This window comes from Rhopalosiphum maidis, chromosome 4 (genome assembly GCF_003676215.2).
Source record: "Rhopalosiphum maidis isolate BTI-1 chromosome 4, ASM367621v3, whole genome shotgun sequence".
Taxonomy (NCBI): domain Eukaryota; kingdom Metazoa; phylum Arthropoda; class Insecta; order Hemiptera; family Aphididae; genus Rhopalosiphum; species Rhopalosiphum maidis.
The window spans coordinates 30,070,736-30,098,013 of NC_040880.1; the positions used below are offsets into that span (position 1 = coordinate 30,070,736).

General features: G+C 25.7%; 1 protein-coding gene across 5 annotated transcripts in view; it reads left to right on the forward strand.

The window, feature by feature from the left end:
- The window catches only part of LOC113559847 (solute carrier family 26 member 10), a 56,283-nt gene that overhangs the window by 10,963 nt on the left and 18,042 nt on the right, over nucleotides 1–27,278 (forward strand). For 2 of the 5 annotated variants that reach the window (XM_026965632.1, XM_026965640.1), the window contains one exon: nucleotides 7,790–7,831. In XM_026965632.1, the coding sequence (XP_026821433.1) occupies nucleotides 7,790–7,831 (42 nt within the window). Of the gene's footprint in view, nucleotides 1–7,789; nucleotides 7,832–15,201; nucleotides 15,625–26,709; nucleotides 27,117–27,278 lie in introns of those variants that run through there. The other 3 variants (XM_026965625.1, XM_026965649.1, XM_026965658.1) reach the window with 3 other exon arrangements.

Genomic DNA, 27,278 nt, shown 5'->3' on the forward strand with positions numbered 1-27,278 from the left:
ATTCTCCATTCCATTCCATAAAACTATATTTTTTTCAATGTTGTTATTTCGTCTGGTCATAATTTATTATTCTAAATTATTGTTATTTGCTTTGATATCGCAGTCGGGGAAAAAGGATTTGAATGAATTTAAGTTATGAATGAGTTCTTTGTATTATATTTAAACATATAATATATTATATCTATAGATACTAATATGGTGTCTGGAAGATTGGGAATTTTTTCCCGTTTGTTTTCCAGAAAATGTGTCCAATTTCCATACTATTCTATATTTCACATTAATTATAAAATCTGTTGAGGTATACGTATGACCTGTATGAGCTGTTCAGTTATTTTAAACGTAAACTGTAAATACCATTATAATTATTTTATGTGTAGACTTTTAGAGTTAAAAAGTTAGTAATGCAAGAGTGTTAACATTTTACAACTATTTTATTATTTGTATTGACTACATTTATACATATTATTTGAAGATTCAAATAGATATAATATGGTCAATTATTTCAGTTACCATAATACTTATCTTTAGATAAGTATAGATAGATAGACTATCTAATATTTTAAAAGAATTAAAATAAAATACATAATAATTTGTCTTGTTGGTTTTTACAAGTGTATACCTCTAACAGTTCGATGTAATTTTTTATACAAATAAAACATGCCTTTATTACATCACATTTTTAAACATTTTAAATGTATCATATTGTAAAATTTAGAATTTTACGTAATTAAAAGATTAATTATACAGATTTCTTGTACTTTTAAATACGAATAATAGATAAAAAAAAATAACTGTAGACAGGGTTGGGATAGATACTAAAAAAAAAGTATCATGATACGGACATTTAGTGTATCTAGTTACAAGATAGAAGATACATTGTGAATGTAGAAAAGATACAAGGTACAAAATACATTATACATGTATCTTTATGCTTTGATACATGATACTTTTATATTTCCAATTGAATTTTATTAACTATAAAAGTAAAAGGTCTATACAGTATACACAATACACTATACTGTCTATACTCAATAATATTCTGTATTAGTTTAGCATTATAACATATAGCATATAGGTACAATAAAGTTATAAATATGAAATAATACAATAAATCAATACACATTATAAAATTATTACAAATAAATCACCATATGTATTATGGTACTTATATATAATTATACATGTGTTTAATTGGTTATGGACTTATAGTCAAAAATTAATTTATAAATTTAATTGGTTATAGTCTTAAGGTCAGTTTTTAAATTATATATTATTTTTATAAATAAAATCTTGATTTCTTTTACGAAAAATTAATTTCTCAAATATTTTATTTGATAGATTAGAACTACTGGGTGAGTGCACAAAACTAGCAAATGAAAATAAACGCTCAATATCTGGAGAATTATTATTCGTAAAAATATAACCTACGACGAAATTATTTACAATACAATACAAACAAAATAAAAATTATCATTATTGTTTCATTTATCTAAATTTTAATGGTTCTGCAAATCGAATTCAAATTTTTTGGTACAATTAAGTAAAAGTATTTACAATAATAGTATCTTGTATCTTTTGACAAAAAATGATATAAGATAGTTCTAAAAAATGTATCGATACATTATACATGATACTTTATAATTATGTATCACGATACTACATACAAGATACAATTGTATTTTTGATACTGTCCAACCCTGACTGTAGATATGATTGCTTGTTTTATACATAATATATATTAGTTGATACCTATATAAATAGTATCACATGTATAAGTTAAAATTTGCAATACAATTATTTGTGAATAATAAAAGTAAATTAATAGATTGTTTGATACATGATATATTATATTATGAGTAGAAACATAAATGACTAAAAAAAGACCATGAAAATTACGAGATATATTACATCATGTTACATTACGAGATATGTATATTGTTTTTGGTGGACGTTGATCACAGGTAGCAATCTACTAGAAATAAAAATATAATATTTACTTTTTAAGAATCTCAGTGATGTAAATGATGTGATATAAATTAATAAATTAATAAATAATGATATATGCAGTGAAACGTATTACTCGCTTCAACAACCGTTTTGCTGTTTGGTGAAGACAATATGATACCTGATGTAGCTATGAAAGATGATTAAATTGTGAAATCATTACCGTAGTTTCCTTGTTGAATTTAAAGAAGAATTTAAAACAATATTTTGTTGGATTACTGCAATTTTTCCGCCAGTGTAAAAGATTTATTTATTTGTTTATCATTATGCACAGAAGATATATAATTTGTTTTCAGGTGTATATACGCCGCTCGTCTCAAATTATTTTATTTTTCGAGTTTCATAATCATAATATATGTGTTCGCCGTTCGGGACACAGTGTCTCGGTTAATTTATTTATCCACATAAAAATACGTTAAAATACGTAAAACTAATACAATCTATATTTACTAATGCAACCGCAAATAATAGAATAATCGTTGTAGGAAAAAGGAAGTAATCAGTAAAATGACTAAAATCATTGTTTGGTCGCGATTAAAGACGTTTAAAACCAGATAAAGGTACCGAAAACCACTGCAAACTAATTGAATATCAATGAAAGACAAAGGTATTTCGCAAGGATTTTAAAATCTATTATAATTTAAAAAATCTATTAGTTTCTATTGTTTTTAAAAATTAACTATGTAATAGTCTTGTAAGGTTATGAGCATCTAGCAGCAGCTCTATTGCGTACATAAAAATTGGAACATTTCTACTTTACGGGACACCCCTTTTTTTGGGGACCTTGTCATATTTTTGACGAAAAAAATTATGAAGATGTCCCGTAAAGTAGAAATATACCTAAAAATCATTAAAAATTGTCCGCAAAATAGAACTTTGATTTTGTGTCGGTAAGATACTACAATATTAGTCTTGGACCAGAATTTATTTGGAAGTGGTCGGTGTAAGACAATTGACCTGAGTCTCATATAAGTTAGCTATTCGCAGACATGTTCGACAGAGAGTTTATAGACAAGTATTTGGTAACTATAATAATATAAGTTGTGGTAAATAGCGAACTAAGAAAACAGAAACGATCGTTGAAGAACTGGATGTGTATGTAAGCACATTTGGTTTGTTTGGTGGCTAAGCAGTATTAATCTAGAAATATCTTGGGATTAAGAAATAATTCAGCGAATAGGTGTTATAGACTTATAGTTTTATACTTTTATCTCACATATTCTTATGTAGGTATAATATACAATATTCCACTTTTATGGTTCATAATGTTTGTGTAACTGTATTAATATGAATAATAAGTAGTAACTATACAGTGTGCCTATTCATATTTACCGTACTATATCATATTTAATTCGTTAATGTTATTAATATACATTTATATGCACATAGATGGAGGTAATTTGCAGATTATTGTACGATTTATAACGGTTTTCTATGCATAGGTACAGTGATGGTATAACATAGAAATAACACCACCTCTCATCAGGCTCACATTATAGAGAATTACCTGTTGTTTGACGCAATATGCGCACGATTATTGCAGTACGTACTACGTATGCGTATTATCCACGACTGTTGATATATTATAATATATGTAAATGGGTGGATATATGTTATTATGACTTGCAGGATAATCGCTGGGACTTAAGTTACCGATTAATTAGGTCATAAAATACACATTAATAAAATCAACATGGCATATTTTTACTGACACATTCTATTTCAAATATAATTGCTTAATATATTTTGAAATCTGCATAATTTAAATTCTGGAAAAGTATATTTTTCGTTTTTTGTAATTTTTTGAACTGGAACCTATATACCTACATAATATATCGCATTGGGATTGTTTAGCGTTTTATATCTTCTGTGTGTTAAAAAATATAACGTATGAAATATGATTAAATAGTAGGCACATCTAAAATTTAATACGCCTGTCGCATATAAGTAAAATATACTTATACACAATTTTGGTGAAATCTCGATGCAATCGAGTTTTTAATAAAATCTTATCGTCAGTAATGTTATTAATTATTTGACTAAATAAATTTTGGTTTTTAATTTTGTTATCAGACTAAAACACATCCCTCACTTGGAAGGACTGTTATTTAGTTTATTACATTTATACACGATGCTTCATTGCTGCAGTATTTAAAAATTATAACTAATACATTATAAACGTATTGTATCAATATTAAATGTATACGTGAACCACCATAACAGTATTTAAATTTTATTATAATATACTAATATACATATTAGATAATATTTATACATACATCATACGCACACTCCTGACGGAGTATCGCAATTCCTGATGGAATACCACCTTGTATAACAATTTATGTTTGATTATTTTACAATTAATAATCCCCCGGCTCGCTACATATGCCTACGTGCATCAAAGTAGACTTGTTTCACAACAAAGTAAAATGTATTTTATTTACATTTTATTTTCATAAGTGTCTTGTCTAATTAATTATCAAAATCATCTTTGATTACTATATAATTTCCTTGTTTGGTATAAATCTGAAACTGGTATTACCACATAACATATAATATTATGTATATGGGAAAACCTGCGGCCGGCGACGGGTCATTTGTAAAATTTGGTGTTGGCATGCGAAACCGACTAATTGAAATGCTTTAATTTATTAATGGTTTTAATAATTAAATTAACGCACAACGTTATATATAATAGTAGGTTCCACCTGTACTGTCCAAAGTCTTGTCTTGTTTGCTTACCGCTGTTAAATGCCCATACGGGTGATTGAAGATAACAGATTAGCGCAACGATTTATGAGATTGAATAATTTGTGTAAACGCTACTTAAAAACTCGTATGAAAATCGATTTAATTGAAAATGTGTTATTCTACAAGTCGAGGCTAATAAGTATAGATTATATTTATTATAAATGTATATATACCTACTAAATATATAAAGCATTGTAAATTATATAATAAGTTCTGTAACTGCAGTTGGTACACGATGATAATAATATAAAATACGCTTGTGGCTTATTGTAAAATGATTATAAATGTTCAGGTTTAATCAATTGTATATGAATTGCTTGTAATGGAACGTTAAAGAATTTTTTTTTTCAAATAATAATAATAATGGTTTAGTCTTTATTATTATGGTGGTTGAATGGTCTAATATACTCTATTAAAATACGGTGTACACGATGATTCGAATGAAAAAATACTACTGTTACGGTAGTAGGTATATCTATTTACTGTATCTATCGTAGGCTATCGTGCCTGACTTACACAAGTCGGCCGAAGAAATAGATTCATATTTTGGAAGTTTAAATAATCTCGTATAGTAAATGTGAAAATTTGAAATCAGTTATTATTTGACGGAGCAACTACTATATGTATTTAAAAATTTTCTATGGCGAAGGCGTAGTGGTCTTTTACATTATAATAAAATCCCCTGTAAATTCGTATTATTTATAATTTATACACACACACACACACACATATATATACAGCATATCCAATAATAAACGTATAGCTAATAACCTGTATGTTTCGGTTATCAGTAATTTACTTAGTTTTACTATTTTAATATTGTTATTTTTTAAACTAGGTCCGCTGTAAATTATTGTATTTCGTTTTTTTATTCTTAAGCTAAACGTATTTATAAATCCAATTTAACAAAATACCAAAATTCGATAAATTAAAACATATACATTTCACCTACTATTAGTAACATTTAATTTAAATGCAAATATTTTTTTCTAGGAATTCAGTTATATTATTTTTATTGCTACGTATTTCCTAGAATAGTATAATTTATCGTTACATGATATTATTAAGCTAAAATATTTCAAAATATTATTTATAAAAAAAAATTTAATGTGATACAAGGACAAAAATTGTCCAGTTAAAATGTAATCTATGTAAAGGTATAAGTTTGGTAAAAAATAATGACAACAAATTAACTAATTAAAATATTTCTAAAAATTGTTAATAAATTATAAGTTGGTTACTGAATATTCAAGATTGAGGTAAATTTGACTGTATTAAGGAAATTATTGACAATTATCTGTGTTTAATGTACACCAAAATACTCCAATTGACTTTTATATATGTTTCTAAGTAGTTCTACACAGTATAATTTTAAAATGCATAAAGTTATGTACGTATAAAACGTTGGAGTACATAATATATGTACGATAAATGAATTGTTCATCACATTTATGTTTTTTCATTAGATTCGGTACGTTGATTTTTTTTTAAATATACTTATTTAAAATTTGATACAAATATTGGTCATATAAAATTACAATTTTTTGAAAATTAGTGTCGCTTCATGGAGAGGAATTCTAAACGCGTGGAATAGAAATAATTATAATTTTCTATGGTAACTAAAAAACAAATCAATAATAAGTGTGGAAAAGACATCGTTAAATGTTAATCTAACAGAACTTGGATGTATGATCAGCCAACTAAATTTAGATTAGTTAAGAGTTTTCCAAGGTTACAGAAAAAAATTAGTGACAACTCTGGCATAATAAGACATTTCGTTAATGGCACAGAAAACACCGGAAAAAGTTTTCTTGTATATATCATTATATATTGAGTCACAATAACCTTGAACAAATTGTTAGCTGTTGGGGCTCCAACTGGAATTGTCGTATTCAATGTCAACGGGCTTTAGATCATAGCAATAAACTGTCATAAAACCGTTGTTTGACCAGGCTAGGACCTGGGTTAATTAATTTATTACGATGACTAGACAGCATACCTGTGTAATTAATTTATATTAGGAGACATATTAGAGTTTACCAATACTGGCAAGTAAAAGGTCGAACTACCACAGTAAATAATAGTTGTTCAAAATTAAAATAGTTATCAAATTTAAGTTTTACAGATATTCGTAGTTTGAAAATTAATTCGTTACAAGAGACGATATGTAAAACTATTGCATAGTGCACTATTCCGAAGGTTTTACGACGAAAATTTGAAATCCATTTTATTATAATTAACCTAACCGGAAAAAATTGGAAACCGGTATTAATTTACGTGTTTTTAAAATTTTAAATACGTAAATTCCATTATAAATATGCCTGTGAGATCGTGATTAAAATGTTAATAACCATTTCATTATTTGCAAAATTATTAATTGTTTTATTAATAGTAATGAATATATTTATTTAAATTGGTAAGTATTGTTTAATTTTTATTGTTAAGGTTAGGTAACCTAACTTTTTCAATTTTAATTTTATCTAAATCGAAACTGAAACCAAAACCGAAATATGTAAAAACCGGTATACAAAATCGAAACCGAAACCGAAATTATTTCAATCGGTTTCAAGCCCTGATTTCAACACGCATGTAGGTATTATAGATGTACGGATATATGCGTTTGTATTTATGCAAGAAAAAAAATTATTTGTCATCTGTGTACTTGTTGCAATGGATTTTTTACATACACGTTCTGCCGTTATATCGTGTAATAATAATAACATTAATAACGAACAATAACGTACAATATAACCTAACCTAACCGTATGCGCTGTAAAAATTACACACTCATAAGTGTTATAATAGTAAAAAGTATTTAGCATTGTTGATTGATATTGTTTATTTGTGTACACGCCGTTTAGTATTTTCATTTTAAAGAACATTACGTCACGCATGTCGTTATTAATTACCTATTATATTAATATGCATTGTATATATGTTTATGTATAATGCATATATTATATTATATGTAATGACATGTATTCTTAATCCATTAAATTGAATAACATTCGTTCGATTTGTGCGTTTTCAGTTGTATGAACAGAGATCAAGAGAGATATCGACCCGAATTTCGGTAAGTCTTTTTTGTATTTATTAGTTTTTATTTTTCACAAAGGTGAAACCTATGATGCGTACCTATCGCCGGATGAACTATGAAGTGTTTGTGGACGTTATGATCCTATCACGATGTCTTATTGTTATTATATTATATAAATATAATTTACCATGTAAACAGTAAATATAATATACATGTGTTTTTGCGTTTATACGAATAACATATAGGTAGGTACTTAAGTAGTTGAGTATAATATATCTATACACGTGGCTAAATAATTGATCTAAAAAGCAATATTTATTTTACTCAATGTAAGTGTGTTGAACAATGCTGAGTCGCAGTACATTTTTTTTTATTAAAATGCGTTTTATTATATAAATCTGCATTTTTAAACTTATGAGAATTTTCATGTTATTATAGAATAAAAATAAAGCTTTTAAAATCATAATAATATATTTATGATATTATTGATCGCATTAGATTATGTAGGTTGGTTATTAGTTTTAAGTTTCAAAAAAAATTTTTTTCATTATAATATTAATTTTTCAATAGATTATGTGGCGTAATTTTAATACTTAAATAATAGTAAAAGGATTCAAATATTTAAAATAAATATTTATTGAAATAAATGGGTTGTACAAAGTTCGATGCAATTGAACATAGCTTCCATGGGCACACAGTGATACTTATAAATAATTAAAATAAAGCATAATGAAAGAGAAAATATTGGATTTACTATTAACGGATATTATAATTAAGCGTTGATCTTTGCATTATACTAAAATGATCAATAGCGCTAAACATAATTTGTGTTTGTTATCAAATGGAAATTATTTAATTAATATAAGTATTTGAAAGTAGATCATCTTAATATGTAGATTGTCAATGATTTAAGTACTCGTTTTTTACAAAATGAACACTACCATAATATTATAGATGTTTCACATTATGCATTTATGCATTTTGATCATTATCTTAACAGAACTTTAGCGATCATGATTTAAATTTGATAAACAGATTTATAAAATAAATTACTAGTTTTCATGTGTGTAATTCAAAACGTCATGCAATATACAAGATAACAACTGTAGGTGCATTTATAAATAATAATTAAGTGTTATCATTGAAGTATTGAATCGACATCTGGACGAAACATTAATGGTTTATTGTATTTATATTTGCTACTATTTTTTTCAACTGTTAAATAGTTCGACCACTGACTAAATCAAGTAAAATATACGCGTTGTAATTTTAGTAATAAATACATATTTTGCGATTCATTAGAAATCTAAAACAACATAAGTCATTGTGGAATTTTAAATTGTAATTACTCTGTTGGCATTTTAATATATTACAGAAGGTATTTACATAATATATTATTTTATATTGTTCTACACAATTTGCAATGTTTTATTTAAAATTATTTGTATTTAGGTACTAATGTATTATGTAGCCATCTAAGTAAATATATTATAGTATATGTAGTTCTTTATAGTATATAATAAAAATATTCTTATTGACGTTATTAATTTGTACGCCTATAGTGCAGACTAAAAAAATACATTTACGTTGATTGTGTATGCAAATAAACGGCGCAGTCTATATTTTTTGTTTTTAGTTAAATTTTGTGTATATAGGGATTGTAAACAGACAATTTTTTAGGAGTTCAATATAGGCAGTTTTCTAAGTGCATATATGTGGGTCTTGTAAATATATGCGTAATAAGTGATCATTAATGTGTGTAACTGTAGTTTAAAAGAAACTGTGGAGCGCTCCCGCATGCACAACCACAAGTTACCACGCTGGCATATCTCAATATATCATATTTTGTTAATACTTTTTGACAATCCTTCCGATGAACTTAAAATGATGTGTTAACATTTTTAAAAACTGATTTGAATTTTTCAATATATTTCTGAAGAAATAATTATTTTACGGTTGAATATTGAATGTCATAAAAATTAAAACTTCATATGCTTATAAAAAATTGATTTAGCTTTTTAAAAAAATTTTTTTGATATATATGTTGAAAAACTTACAAAGAGCCTTACATAAATTTTCAAATTTTAGATATAAAAAAAAAGTTTTGTGACTAGATATTTGATGCTTTTGTTTGAAAATGATAATTTATGTGGAGTTTTATATTAAATTTTCAAGTATTTTTACCTAGTGAATAATTTTTAAACGACATTTATAGAAAAAAAAAAAAATCAAATATTTCTTATCGTTAATAGAAAATGAAAATACGAGTATAAACATTTTGTAAAAATTTCAAATATTTACGGTTATTTGTTCTCGAGTTACACCAAAAAAGTAAAATCGATTTTGTCATAAATTCCAATTTTTCCTTAATTTTTTTCTGATTATGAAAAAAAAATACTGGGGATTTTTAACTGTGACCTCTTTGAAGTATAAACTAGATCTAATTTTCTACCATAAACCATCTAGACACATTTTATTGACTACTTATCTCGACACTATATAGTATATACTTACGTAAAAAAAACATATTATACATTGTACTTCTCAGAATCTAAAATAAATCGATTAAAACACTTAATGAAAATGTTCGAAACAGCAAATGTCTAGTCGCGATTAAATGATGAATTGGATAGGTACTTGAGTAGTCGTTTGTACTATTATTTGAAAACGAATAGCGTTGAATGTTAAGGTCATTATTTTTCCTAATTTTATTCAAAAACATTGATAAATTATTTTTATTTTGACATTTTTTAGTCACAATCTACTATTGTTATCATTCGAATTTTCCTCTAAAATCATATACAATTTTGGAACAAAAAAGGTACTCAGACTCAAAAGTGTTTCCGCAGATAAATTGTCTATTGCTTTCGAATAATTTTTCTTCGACTAATTTAGAACTAATACTATTTAAATTATTCCTGTCGATCGATTTATATTGGGCGTATCAAATTATAGTTACGGACTTGAGAACGTTTAAAAAGTATAAACTCGTTTTTCTATCCTGTCGTGTTGTTTAATTTTTATTCATAATTGGTTGACGGTTATTTGCATTTTAAATGGTCTCGTAGACTGAATCGAGTAAAGTGGAAAAAGTGATATCCTGGCTGTAGGTCTTTGCGAAGTATATAAAATCTTCTATACCATAATAACCATATCTCCGTTTAACTGTTTTTTATCTCAGCATACTTAACGTTTACATATTATTATTATATGTCATGAGCATAGTCAACCATTGATATACAATTTAGTGATTATTAAAATTATTAACGGTAGTCAAATATAACCAACCAATACCCAACTAACTAATTTCAGTAGTTTCATAAATTGTGTTTAACTAGTAGTTAGAAGACGACTCTTTTCAGTAGATATTAATTTACGGTAGATACATTAGTACGTAAAGATATATCATTGAACTGTTGTTGTAAGTAACAGACTCGTTCTTACTTTTTCATTCGTCGCATGCACGAAAAACTGCAGTCACGTACTCATGTGTTTCAAAAGTTTCAAAACTTACTGATATTATTATAGCAATTTTAAGTACCTAATTTAAATACATTAAGATAGGTCTATATTTTAACACATAAATGCTAAAATAATGAATTTGAACAATTAGAAAGCCCAATATTTATTAATATTAAATGTATTGTTATATATCAATTAAAAATAATAAATGAAATTGTTGGAGTTTGTAATTTGAAGTTTGATGGTATACTAAAGACCCACAGAGACTCACGAGTACCTCAGTAACGATAAAAATGAATAGAGGTACATTTATATACATTAATAATTGGTAGTTTGGTACGATTGAAATAAAATCGCAATAGCTAGAAGTTATAGTCTTGCAGTATATACTATACATGCTGTAGGTTGAAAATTGATCATATTATCTATAGAACATTAATAATATGGTAATAATTATTGGATATCTCCGATCACCGATAATTTATTGATTATTTCAATTACCAATTATTGATTGTTGATTAAAATTTCGATTGTCGATGGTTGTAAACAATTGAGGTTATAAACAAAAAATACCAATAATATTTAATATTATTATATTTTTGATTATACAATATACATTATAAATTTATGTTGACTGCTGATAACTTGTTTAAATATTAAATTGGTATTTTGGTTTTTAGTTTAAGTTGATAATAGTCAATAAAATATAATTTAAAAACCGTCGAAACGAAAAATTACTCGAGATAATCATCAAGTACATCATATTATGTGAATGAGTTTTAAGTTAAAACATTTACAAAAAAAAATCAATAAAATAAAAAGATTACAAATACTAAAAATTTGCTTGTAAATACTTGTAAAGTATTTGTCGAATATTGGTGAAGGCTTTGAGGAAATTGGATAATGTGAATGTGGAATGGAAAGACCACTTTATGGTAATATACATCTTAACATTAATAAATCATGATGGAAAAATTATTGTTTATGAAATAAAATAGGGAGACAAAACAATTTATTATATTACCTAAATTAATAATACGTGAAGGAATAATATTGAATCCTATAACCTTTATAGCAGAGATACTGAACATGTTATTTTCAAATTGTATTTTATTTTAATTTCATTTATAGAAGTTTTTATAATTTATCGTAATTTTTTCAAAGTAGATATCAGATATTAAATAATGATTATCGAGATTATGGAAAGTAAATTTAGTATTTACATTATTATATCACTTAATAGTTAGTCTTAATTCGTAACAATTTTTTTATAAACTTTTTTCAAATAAATTCATAAATGCTAAAATAGGCACATACATTTCCTAAAAAATGAATAAAATAATAAGTACCGTCAGAATCAAAATTATTTCATTATTAAGTTACCGACATATTTACATTCAACACATTCGCTCAGGTGATTCAACTAAAAATACATCTAATTTATATATATTGCGTACATAAATTGTCCGCCTTATTGTTTAATTTTTAATGTAATTATATGTTCAGTATTTCATATTTATAGACTCAATCTAAAATAATTTAATTTTTTTATGGCAATAAAATATAAACGGTTTATAAGAACAGTAAAATTAAAAAAAAATAGCTGTATAGATGATTGTATTCATTATTTGTTTCTTTAATACTTTAATTTGATTTCAGTAACATGCCAGGGATCAGGTTAGTAAGGAATACATGTATTTTTTTAGTAAGGATAGCAATTAATTTTTCATTAAAAATATTTATAATTTTTTTTAATATTATGATTTATTTTGATAAAATTATATTCATATTAAAAAACTAACAGAAATCCTATAAAATAATTTGAAACACATGCAGTTTATTTAATTTACTATACTTTTGTCCCATTATTTTATTAAATTGCAACAATAATATTAACAACCTTGTTAGATACTTGGATAGTAAATAAATTAAAATTTTAAGTATTGTTAGAGTATAGTAATAGGTACAAACACTACAAACTTAACAATTTTTTTCAATGTAAATTATAATTTAAAATAAAAACTCTATAATGTTAAAATAACAGTTCAATTTTACGAAGTTGCAGTCTAAACTTTAAACTCGTTTATAATTTTCTTATTAGCTCAGATTTATGCAATTTAATGTAATCTCCATGAATATCATCATGGATAAGCCATTAGTTAATTAGTTATCATCGATAGTAGTATCTTTCATTGAAGTTTTACGTAAAGTTCTACTTTACGTAGAGATTAAAAAATCTTTTTGCTGAACTACTAGTTACTGGAAGATATAAATCTATAATCTAAATACTCTAAACAGTATGAACTACTGGATATACCTAAATTAGTTCTATCTTGTAGACTTTTAAAAACAATATTTTTTAATTCATTTTGATTGATGTTTGCATTTTTACACTCTTTTAACGTTTGTTGTTTAAAAACGAATGCAAGTAGTGGTGTGTACTCTAAATTGGCAATAATTTTGGAAAATTTTCATTTTATTTTGAGTAAACTATCAAGAAATTGAAAAAAACTGATTAAAATTGACATACACCCGAGAAGAAAAATATTCATTTTGCCCTAATTTTCAGTAAAATGTATAATATTAAAATAAATTTCAATATTTTGGAGACAAACAATTTGACGACATGTGATTTAAGTTAATAAGATTTATTGTGTCTTAAAACAAATTTAAACGATTGCTCAGGAATGAATTAGCTTATAAAGTGCTTCAATAAATTGTTAATTTATATATATATTATATCTCAATATATTTTTAAAATTAAAAATTATAACATTTTACCAACGTGGTTTATAATAATTGGCATACACATTACGACAAACTGAGTTCTGTTCATTTACGATTTTTATTCAAGTTTTAAATTTCACGATAACACTAAAATGATTAATTGTTTGTCAAGTGTTTCACAAACGTAAATATACATAAAATAATCTTTATATTAAATCATTTTCATGCTGTTTTATTATTTCTTTTACTGTATAATTTGCATCATATTATATTATGTATTATAGTTGGTAATAATTATTAATAGTTTCCACTATACTGATTATTTTACAAATGATTCATCGATTAATTTGAAACTAATGTTATTATTAATACATTTATATATATATATATATATGTATATGCTCAGAAAGAAAATATTGTTTCGCATCATTATGAAATGATGTTATGATATAATTTTATAATTAAATTCTAAAGAAGCGGCTTTATTTTAGACGAAACGTAGGTTGGCTTATGTAATTATATTATACGGGGTGATAATAATATTGTTCATTGTTCTAGTTGTCTAACTTAATATATCCTAAACTAATCTGATGTTTAATAAAATGGTTTATTCGTGTAGTAATATTTAGGGAGAAAATTTACGAATCTACGGCAATAATATTATGACTCTAGAATGAGTGATTGCAGGTTATTATTAAAACAAATATTATATAATTAATAAGAGACGTGATTGGTTAAAGTACTTTTTCAAATATGCATATGCAATTATATGAGGCATTATGTTTGTATTGTAAAAATGAGGTAAATGATTGAAAATACTATTATTTTATAATGTTTTCTTTATCAATAGTAATTTATAAATAGGTACAGTCATTATTTTGAATTTTTCGAGTATAAATTGATTAGAATTTAACATCCATCCATAAACTAAAACTAAATTACGATATAAACGTTAAGGTTTACGCATCAGGACAAATAGTGATAAATAAACTTGATAGAAGTTAGATAGTCGTATCTGCTACAGATCGGTGATCGCTCTGTATATTTTGATATCTTAAATATCGACCTTTGAAATAGACAATTATCTACACACACGCACAGACGCATATATGCACACAATTACAACAAAGGTCGACGGTGTTGTATAGGTATTATATATAATATAATTATTTCCGTTATAGAGTTCGTTATTCTAGATCAATCATTAGATCATTTACTAGCATTTTCATCGTAAAATTGTAAATGTAACTTCTGATTACTGTGTATTTTAGCGGCTGCAGTTTTATCTGTGTTTTATTATTTGTGTCGTGTTTCGAGTACTTAACAGTATATATCGATCACTAGTGGATATAGTATTATTACATAGTCGAAAGTTCTCGCGTGTTATCGAATTAACTCGTGATCACAACATTATATATTGTACGTGAATTTTATTTATACGTTTATTATGTTGTCAAATAGTAGTCATTTACATTTCGGTGCACGCGAATAACCGTCGGAAATCGTTTAGCCATAATATTATAATATTTACACTATACCTATAAGATACACTTTTCTACGATGAACGAAAATGGTGAAAAGGATACGTATGGGACGTTTTTCGACGATGCCACTTCCGAAACGTCATTATTAAATGCCAAGTATGTACATTTATCAAAATATCGTATAATTTGTATTGTCTAACTGTCCAGAGTGGAAAACACTGTGCATATAATTGATCATATTTCGCTGATTAGATATGTTTTATTTAGTTGTTTATAAAATATATTTTATACGCTTGAATTGGATTTGAATTATTAGGCGTATTTAGTTTATTCACTCGTCGTATATTATTAGACTGGAAATTTGCAGTAGGTGTCTGTCTATATGTTTATTATTAATCATTATCTAATTGAATCGTTCGTATTACTTTAAATTTTGAAAATATATTTTATAATTCTAACATAGTATTATTTATGTTATATTTTAAACTATGATTTAATTTTTTTACTTTTGTAAAGCCAATAAAACACATTATTAAAATAATAGATATTATAATAAAATAACCATAATAATAATAATAATAATTTTATTTTATTATTATTATTATAATATTTAGTTATGATTTATAGTAAAGCCAGTAAAGGGAATCACTATCTGTATAATTTTGTAAAAAGAAGCTATTAAATGTAAATGTAAAATCTCTAAATGATATCCAATGTTTATTAAAATAAATATTGTTACATATTATAATTTATTGTTTAAGTTAACAGTATTTAACTAATAAAACTTTTTAATTCTATTGGTGTAATAAATAATAACATAAAACGTAGTAATGATTCAGATTTTGATATTTCTAAGTCTGATGAACTATCAATTAAAAATATTGAACAATTGTTCTACTTATTCATTATTTCTCCGTATACCTACCAATGATGTACATTGTAGTACCGTTTTTAATATGATAGTGATAATCTTTAATTTTAACTAGTGAAAAATTATATGTACCTAATTAATAATTATGCTATGAAAGTATGAAACACGGGTTATTATAATGACCTAGGATTTCTTGAAATGATTTGCGCTGTGATGAAAATAAATCATTGAATATATTAATTAATATTTTAATTATTCATTTTTTTTTAATAACGGTTATTTAAATTATTCGTTTTAACATTTCATTTCGGTTTAACTAATTAATAATGTATTTAATAATGTACGTAATATAAGTTTTTGATGTATATATTTAAAATAGGTACTTAATATAATGCTTTAATTAAATAATTTCTATTATTTTTAGTTTTAGGAATGCATATTTACTATATAAATGTGGTGCATATAATTGATGAATCTATGAATCACTGATCGTTAATTTTTAAAGCTCATTTTATTTAATGATTTTTACAATAAAAACAAATAAATAGAAAAATACTCCTATAACTTTTAACTGCTGATATTTAGTTTCCAAAGGCATTTTATAATTGTTGATAATATTGAGTATTGTTTTATATTAAATATAAACAAATTGTCAAAAAATATGTCGAAAATTACAATTTGAATAACATATTTTATTAATTCTAAACGGGGCTTGGGTAGTCAATATATTTATTAAAATAAAAAATCATTAAGTTTTAATGGTATAAAAATATAAAAAATATTCTTTTGTGACGTGCAATGGCCGATGGATATACTACTAGACATGGCTTAGTAGTTAAAAGTTCAATTATTAGTCGATCAAAATCTCAGTACGAGTATTACTTTAAATACATTTTACTGTAAACGATTATGATTAAACTTTTTAAATAAAAAAATATTGCACAAGCTGATTTTATAAATTTAATAAATTTCATCATTTTAGTAAATAAATTATCTTCAGGTATTACAAAAATGAATATACTTAATACAAAGATGTAACTCTTATAAAATAAATTAATTTTTAAGAGTACTTCATATTAAACGATATCTATAAATCTATTTTTATGTTTAAAATGAAAAATTAGAATACCAACGAGCAGGATGGTAAAGTACTAGGAACTATAGTAGCGAATCTAAAATTTAATTACATAAGTACATATTATTACAACTTATTGGATTAATCGACAATTATTTTTATAACTTAGTATTTGAAAAGTATTATCAGATTTTTTTAAAATTAATGAATTATTTTTTATAACCATTTTATCTATATTTTCTTATTAATAACACGCGATGACGTAATTTATATTGTATAGTATAATTCAACGCGTATCATTGATATGTTAATGTATCGTGGTTGAAAATTATAGAAATATAGAATAATTTTGGTTGTCTTATATTTATTAGCCAGTAGCCTAGATAAACATGATATAAACAACTGTTTAAAATATAATCAATCATTTTAAATTAAAGAAGACAATGAAGATGTCATTTAATATTAACATTTGTTGTTTTTAAAAAAAAAATATTCTCAGTATTTGTTATTTTGTGTTTGAGATTTTGCGTGAAGTAAGGAACGTATGGCAAGATTTTACGATGATTGTTTTATTTCCTATGCACGTACGAAAGAAGTGATCTGAAAGTTTTATGTAGCAAAGAAATTTTAACTATAGTTGGTATTCTCAAAACAGAAAATGTTTCCATTTTCCTGAGTACTTAGTTTCTTTATATAGGAAAAACTACTTCGATGAAAAGCGTTAAAGAAATGTCGACGAGTGCTGGTTTTAACATCGAGGAGTACCACTTAGAACCGTTTTTAAAATGCGATGATTGACTTTATCACTTAAAAATTTAATACTACAACTGTACAATATCGTAGTACTGCGCAGATACTCGTAATTTTATAACGATGCGAGAATCGCGAGGCAATTGCTGTCTGACATTCTGTCGATAAAGGGTTTATTTTAGATTAAAAATATCTACTTACGATATCTTAAACTATATGTTCATTGTATATTGTGGCTCGTGGCTGACAGGCATGGGATGCTGAGATCGCTACTCACAGCGTTGACCTCACCTGGGTCTGAAATGTTGGTATTTGTGTTGACAATTTGATATCATGCATCTAAAATTGATGTATCTATACTTAATTAATGAATATTATTAATAAATAATTATAATAATATATAGTTACTACTGTAGTATTTTCTAACTACATAATATGCAGTATAGAAGCAGTTATTATTTATTGCAATATGAATGATGTTATTTAACGCTGTGTTAGTATTTTGTAAATACCTAAAATAATTATATCGATTGGCTATTAGTATTATATTTTGTATAATTTTAGAAATATCTATAGATACAGAAATTTAATTTTAAAATGCTAGTAGTCATTAAATGTTTTTTGACATAATAAAATAATGTATTCACATGGACATTTGTGTTTCATTAAGATCATTTTAAAATATAATTTGATAAAAATGAAAAATTTTAAGTCATTTTATAGAAAATATTACTGAGAAAATTATTAAAACATTTTTGTTTCTTGAAAATATTTTAAAATTATATTTAGAAAATTATTTTATTCTGTTGCTGGTATTGAATTAAAAAATAGTTATTTTAATTAATTAAATTATTATCTGTATGAAGAGTCAGTTATATATTTTTAATAGACGCGTTGTACATTATGAATCTGTGATAATATTATAGTATTTAATAAAGGAAAATAAAAAAGGTATTTTTTTATCATTTTAGGTTTACTCGCTGTGCTATTATATTCATTAAACATATTTCTAACACATCGAATAATTAATTAAATACATTTTTTCTCATGTAAACGATTGGTACTCGGGCCTCAAGAATGCCAGTCTCCCATTGATGGCTAGTAATTACATTTTAATATTTTATACACATCATGATTAACACATTATAATTTATTTATCATTTTTAAACAAATCATATTGTATTACTCGTAATAACTTATTCTAAACGTTAATCGTATTCATATATACGTAGTGTTGCATGTATTCATGATGGGTTTTCGAATGGAATTTATATGTTTTGTATTAAATTTATTTCATTTTAACGTAGGTGTAAATATTTTTCTTAAATGTGTTTGTAATTTTAAGACAGTAAATTTAATCTATATACAGATTAACGCGTCTACTTAATCATTGAGTAATAGTTAATTATATATATATATGTATATATTTTGTTTTGTGATTGTACTTATGTTATAAGTATTCGTTCTTTATCTAAGTGTGCTGTACATAATCATAATATTTTAAATGACAATAATTGTTTGTACTTTACAATATTATACATATTTAAAATGGTTATTATTTAGTCGCGTGTAAAAAATTATGGTTAAGACCATAGGCAGTAGGCACTAATCAGTAGTATATTTGATGGTTCTTATATTGATCAATAAGTTTAGGTTTAGATATTTGTTTTCTATTCAATGAAATATATATATATATATATTGGACAGTAGTTATGCAAATGCGAACCGCTTTATTTTGTAAAATATTGATCAAAATAATAATGCGCAGAACCTATTTTTAAAATATTTGTTATAAAAAAATATATAAAACGCATAAAAATAATAAATTATAATACAGTTATTAGTTAGATTTCTTTTATTTGAAAGGAGAGAAGAGGATGTTTTATGATGTCTGAAGTTAAATATAGGCACATGTAAATTTTAATGTATTCATATATTAATATATTAATCATAAATAATGTGTTTTTTTTAATTTTGTTGGTTGGTATACAAAAAACCTAACCTATCTGTTCTTTTTTCAACACAGTTTATTTTTATATAATTGACATTAGATTCCGGAGATGTGTTTTTTTAACAAAGAAATAAAGTGAAATAATTTAGATTTTAGAAAAATAAAATACTATGTCGAGGTAATCCTACTGTAGATATTATTATATTTCATAACATATTTGTATGGATCGTGATGTGTTAGGCATGTATATTTTATATAAAGTCTAACGAATTGTGTCAGAAAAATTACGCGATCCCACCATTTTTTTTTACACATAATTTGTAAGTACAAACTATACAGTATGAGTAAAACGATTGCAGTAATTTGAAATTGGCGATTACGACAACGGAATACAGTTCACTTTGTTTTACTTCTATAAAAAACAGTCAATAAAAAATATTTATCATCAACATTTTTAATAAAAACTAAATATCTATATCCCATTTCATTCCTTTAGGCTATAGGTTTTAAATTTATAAAAACCTCAAAATACATATTTCATTAATTGTGTTGAAGCGCGCATTTATATTAAGTTTTTAATAAATTTGACTATATTTAACTATATTATTTCCAATATAAACTTTGTCACTTTTTTTCACCTCTTTGCCGGTTTAATTTCTAAAATATTCTCTTAAATTATGCGTACAATATAAAATTAACACCCTTTCCGAATTCCTATTTTATATCTTGGCAGTTAATTCTTAATCACATTAATGTGGATATTTAGTTTTACCTTGTTGGGGGGGGGGGGATACACAACTTTTTTGTGAATCCCTTATCAGGGTTCAAACTATCTCTATATCGAATTTGGTTCAGCAGTTAAACCGTAAATATGTAATAAATAAGACTGTAAAGTTATTTTCACATCTATAATTATAAATACGTATGCCTTAATTATTATAGTACATAATGTATACACAATAATAATACTATTATAGTTTATATAAACATTACTCTACTAGTCTACTATTATACGCACGTGTTAACTGCTGCAATTTAATACGAATCAAAACCATTGTTAACGAACGCACGATATATGATAATATTATCTGTGCAGCGTATTATATTATACAGGTTTGTTTTTTTTGGTCATGTACACATATTACACATTATGTAGATCAGAACATGTTCTATCAATCATGCTTCTCATGTATGAAGATCGACGAATGCTGTACTATATTATTTATCATAATAGTTCAAATTTGGAACAGTAGAAAACGTATTAATTATTATTATACCTAATCGATGAATAAAAAAAAATAATTTTGTGTCTCAATGCTGTGGCGATTCAACTGTATTAATATACAGTATAATTAGTTAAAATTAACCGGTGTGTAGCATCAATACAGAGTGATTTACTAAGCATGTTCACTCCTACACTATCCTTTAATTATTCATTATTTTATTCCAATTATGATTTTTAGATTTTTTAAACGTAATTATTGAAAACCGTATTTTCAAATACTGGGACTTGACATGCCATGAAAGTAGTGTCCTGTGATGATACCTTAATTCTAATACCTACCTAAACCGTCTATTATTACTATATTTTGTTAAACAGATGGAATGTTTTGGAAATTATAATGTATCAAAATAATTATAAATCTAATTTGGAACGAGCAATATCTAAGTTTTTAAACTGTATGAGTTATTAATGTTATAGATAATTAGATCTGTATTATAATAGCCCAGGTTTGAAGATTAGGGAACTAGGGTCATACATAAAATAAAGTATTTATATATAGAAGCACACAATATGTATATATTATAATTATATATACGAAGTGCTGTTGTGAATACGTTTATTAAAAGTACTTAAAATACTAATATATTACGAAAATGTTTGAAATGTTTTTCCAATATTTTTTTCATTTTTTCAATTCTATTTTATTAGAAAATAACGTAAACGTGCTTATTATAACTATCTACTGCCATTGCATGAGTAAATTATTTAAATTAGTAAGTTTCTTAAGAAAAATATAATTATTGAATAATTTTATTATTTATATTACACGATAAAAATAAAATATGTCAATTGGTCATCAGTCGTACCTGTTATTATTTGTTTGTTCTCATATTTATCATAGTAGTTTCACTGACACTAATTTTCAAGTTTTTTTTATTATTATTATATGTTTGAAATCATAAATTTAATAAAAGTTTAATATGTATATGTTATATGGCCGTGATTACATTGCTTCGCCTTCGTCAAGTATCAGAATTTAACATAGTAGGCGCTTACAGTGTATTATTGTAATAGCAACTAACAAATAATGTAAAAACATTCAAAACACGTTATATAATTCAAATTTAAAATAAAAAAATATTTGAATACTTTTACTCAAATACTTTCAATATGTAAAATTAAGTCTAGTACATAATTTACAAATCATCATAATTCATATATAATATGATCCGTGTATTACACAAAGATTGAAAACTCAGAAACTACTAATTTGAATATCGAGTTAGATACATAAACTAAAAAAAAAATATCCCCTGGTTTACTGTTTTTTATGTAGGCATATCATCAATCATCATTTTTATTATTATATTATATATTTATATGCCGTTTCACGGTGAACTATAACGGAGCGTCGGAACATTGCAAGGTCCGTCCATTGCCGACGTATAAGTAGGTACAGCTCGATATCGTTATATAATAATAATAGTAGTAGTAATGATGTACAGGGTGATTCACCGATCACAAACGTTCTCTGTAATTTAATTGTGTTTCTTCTATATAAATATTATTTTCCTTCTCAAATTTTCGTGTATGTATACCAGATATCTATGCAAATTTATAACGCATATAAATATTAAGTATACAATTAATATTTTAGACTGCGTTTTCAAATACCTGGAATATTTACAGGACTTCCAAAAATGCATATCTATTATCTGTCGAAATTCGAAACGAGTTCCTACTTTTGAGTTATTTTATACCAAGGATGAGAGTACCTACTCAAATTAAATTTAGAACTATGAGTGATAGTTATTTATAAAAACCAACATTTTATTTAATCATTAGATGTTAAAGTCGTATAAAAATAAGTCTTAAAATACTTATTAAAATTTTTATAAATCATAAAATGTAATAAATGAATTAAGTTTTAATGTAATTATTGTATTATGTATTTATATCAATTGCTTATTTGAGAGATCATCTCAGTAGAGAGGGAGGTATGGTAAATAAGATCCTAATATATATATACATAGGTAATAGGTTAACAAAATGTACAAACCAACATTTATATAACTATTTTATGATTGAATGATTGAAAATCAGTCAATATAATCATCAACAGATATATAGGTACTGGGATGGAATTATAAATATTAAGTAATGCCAAACCCGTTAAATGATATTGTCCCATTTTTATTTCAGAAAATTTTTGAACTATTAATTATATGATAATAGCTGCACATTTGAAGTAATTAGATTAATTAAAAACGTAGATAAAATAAAACTAATGTGATGTGGTTTATAGTATAGGACAATATGTTAAGTAAAATAGTTTATGTTAGGACAGTAGTAACTAAAATTAAAAAGATAAACATTTTTTTGTACTAAATTATTACCAAAATAGAGAAATTAAAATTTTTCACATTTCAATAAAGGATATTTGTTTCAAAGTAGTTAGCATAGATTCTATTATATTATAGAGCCTTAAAATATCTAAAATATTAATATTAATAATACTTTACACGTGAATTAAAATATGTTAAGTATGGAAAAGTGCGTTTGGTAGATGTAACAACACTTATAACCAGAGCTCGGGAATCATCATGATTATCATTGATTATGTGATAATCATTTGCTTATTTTTATGGATTGACTTAAAATGTAGCAGAATATTATAGAAGTGTATGTCATGTTACAACACGTTCAATTATGAAATTTAAAAGTGCTTTTTTCAACAATTTTTTAAAAAGATGCTTATTCCAGTTTTTCTACTTTTTATGGTTTTTTCAGAAAATTTTTCCGAAAATCTATAAACAACAAGGTAAAATGTCTCGGATGTGAAGTTTGATTTTTTATAATATAAAGATTTGTTTAGTTATTAACTAAAGGTTCTAAAAAAATAAAATAAAAAAAAAGATTTGTTTATTTTTTTTTTGATTTTTTAGTTAGAAACTTTTCCTAATCATTTTGTTTCAATATTTTTTGTAATCTTTAATTATATTATTTTTAGCACAATTACAAATTAAATTTAGTACCTACCTGTTTTATCATGTAAAAAGAAAGTTTTTTTTTATATATTTTTAAATATTTTTGCTCAAATTTAAGTTTTTTAAATGCTTATTTGAGTGCTAATAATATTGTTTATAAGTGCTTTTTTAAGCGCTTATTTTAATGATTTTAAGTGCTATAAGTCCCGAGCTCTGCTTATAACCAAATAAAGGATCATTCTTAATATTTTATTCACATTATAGGATAAACATAATTGTCGATTGATATGTTAAATAAAAACATACCAAATACTCGTATTTTCTCATAAAAAAAAATAGTTAAGACTTAATTAGTACTTATTCTATTAAATATGAAAATATATAAAACAACGTAAAATATTATTTGTGAAAAAACTATAGTGGGGAGGGGCGACCGATTGATTTTAGCATCTCTCTCAAATACGTCACTGATCTATCTATGTGTGCGTGTAATGGAATCTGTGTATTATAAAATAGAATTTGTACAATTAATAAGTGTGTAGATGCCTACTTGGAAAATTCGAAAAAACCGTACGATAATACGAAAATGGGAGAGGGAGCGATAACGATTAGTAGGCTTTTGAAGAATCACCTTGTATAATGTATGAAAAAACAAGTCTTGTTTGCACGCATACTCACACTCTGCAGTGACCGATTTTGCACGTCCACAAGATCTCCGTGGTAATGTAGTATCTAATACTAGAATTACCAGTTTTTGCGATCGGGTCGCGAAATTTCAACACGCGATCACACGCATTCGTATACCGTCGTATTTTGTATTATATTTTTCCACACATCGTATTTGTCATTTATAAGAGTGTTTACGTTTTGCGCATCGCGACTGTCGATTATCGTATTATTACTATAGTATTATCACCATTTTTTTTATTTTCATCGATATAAATTTATCGATTACTTTATAAATTTCAGAGGTTGTGAATTTGTTATTAATATTAAGTATACTTAAAACTATTGAAAACTATGCACTCGGATTGTGTACGTATTATATTCTTAAAATCGTAAAAATATGCTCGGAAAACAAAATATTAATAGTATTCCGATTACTACACAAAGACAACACGCAACGTTAAATATTATAATTTTTTTCTAAACTTCATTTAAAATTAAAATTCTTGGAATATGCATAAAAATAAAATATATTATGACCTAATACATAGTGAATTTTGCAAAATGTAATTTCATCTTCGAATATTCGTATTTGGAGGCGTTATGATATATGAAAATTGTTATATACCTATGCCTCAAACTTCGTCGTATATTGTCGAAATTTTAAATCGTCATCGTCATCGCTTTATTTGTATTTATACGTTATGAATGATATAATGCCACATTATTATTTAAAATATTGTATAAAATATTCTGAAATATTTTCGTCCAGTCAGTCGATTTCAAGATCTCGTCAAGTCAATCCGCAGTGTACAATTGTATATTAGTAATCGTCGATGACGACAATAACAACGAAAATGTTTCGTTGGAGAAGATCCTTGTATCAAATGTAACCTGGTTTGAGTGGAATAACAGCCTTAAGAACATTAATTATTTTTTAATAGTTAGACTTTGAAAAAAAAATCCATTGCTAAAGAATATATTATGAAGATTTACATACACTTACGAACATAATATTATGGACATATGAATATAATATGATCACGATTTTTATTGTTTTGCAGAATGAAAATGTTAAACTATTGTTTAATTAAGAATAAATCTTTATAAAAATATCGTAATCAATAAACGTACAAGTACTTATATACACGTAAACGTTCATTTTTACCATCGTCAATATCCACGGACCATTTTGTACTGTACGACTGTCTGTAAGAAAATATTAATTTACAATTTTCTGGACTTATTTCAAAACCGGTCCTATCAATACCTAATCTAGCCTTAAGCACGTGACTACCTCGCCCATTATACCGATGATTCTACCCTGACAATCACTGTATATCACGCGGTTAACCGTTGGAGGTTTTAGCGTAGGCAATAATTATAATTAGGTAGGCATTATAATAATAACGAATCGTAAATTATTGTAATGGTAATGATAATATAATTACAATTATCCCGCCGACAATTATGTAGGTACGCGTTAATGGTTATCGGATAGAACGAAAAAAAAAAAAAAAAAAAACGTTTAAAAAATCGGCACGACCCGCGCGCGTCCGCCGAAGCCGATCCCCCACCCCTGTCGCCGGGCTCGCGGATGAGTCGCCCAGGCCCGCGGCCGTCCGCGCGCGTCCTCGACACCGCCGGACGTCGCCGGTTAAATAAAGTGCGGCAAAACCGCCACGAAGTCCGTCACAACGATCAAGTCTTCTGGCCGTAATACGTCGCCGGTGCTGCGGGTCGGCTTCAATTTGTGTCCGCGTGGTGTGTCTGCCGTTGTTTTTTTTTTCGTTTCGTCTTCATCATAACATAGTTTCCGTCAATGTGTGATATAATTATTTTTCTATAGTAGAAAAAACAAAAAAATAAAAATCAATAAAACCGTCACAGTTTATAGTGTTTGACATTTTTTTTCGTTGTGTCGTACCTATGCGATAAGTGTCGTTTGCATTATTTTTAGTCGTGTGCGCGTGCGCGCGCGCGTGTGTGTGTGTTTTTTTAAACCCATTGAAACTCGTTACGTAACGGTACAAAATATAATAATATATTATTATTTTATTTAAATCGCCAACGAACGAAAACATCACTTGGCCCGTGTTTGTGAGATATAAATAGGTAACAATGTATGTATTTTTACTCATCAAAATATTATTTTAACCCGTTCGATCGGATATTTTAGACACGATGTTTTTACCACAATTTTTTTTTTCAAATCATTTTCCAATATAATTTTTCCGATATCTTTTTCGTCAAGTTTATCATAAACGAAGATACGTCTGAGTAGT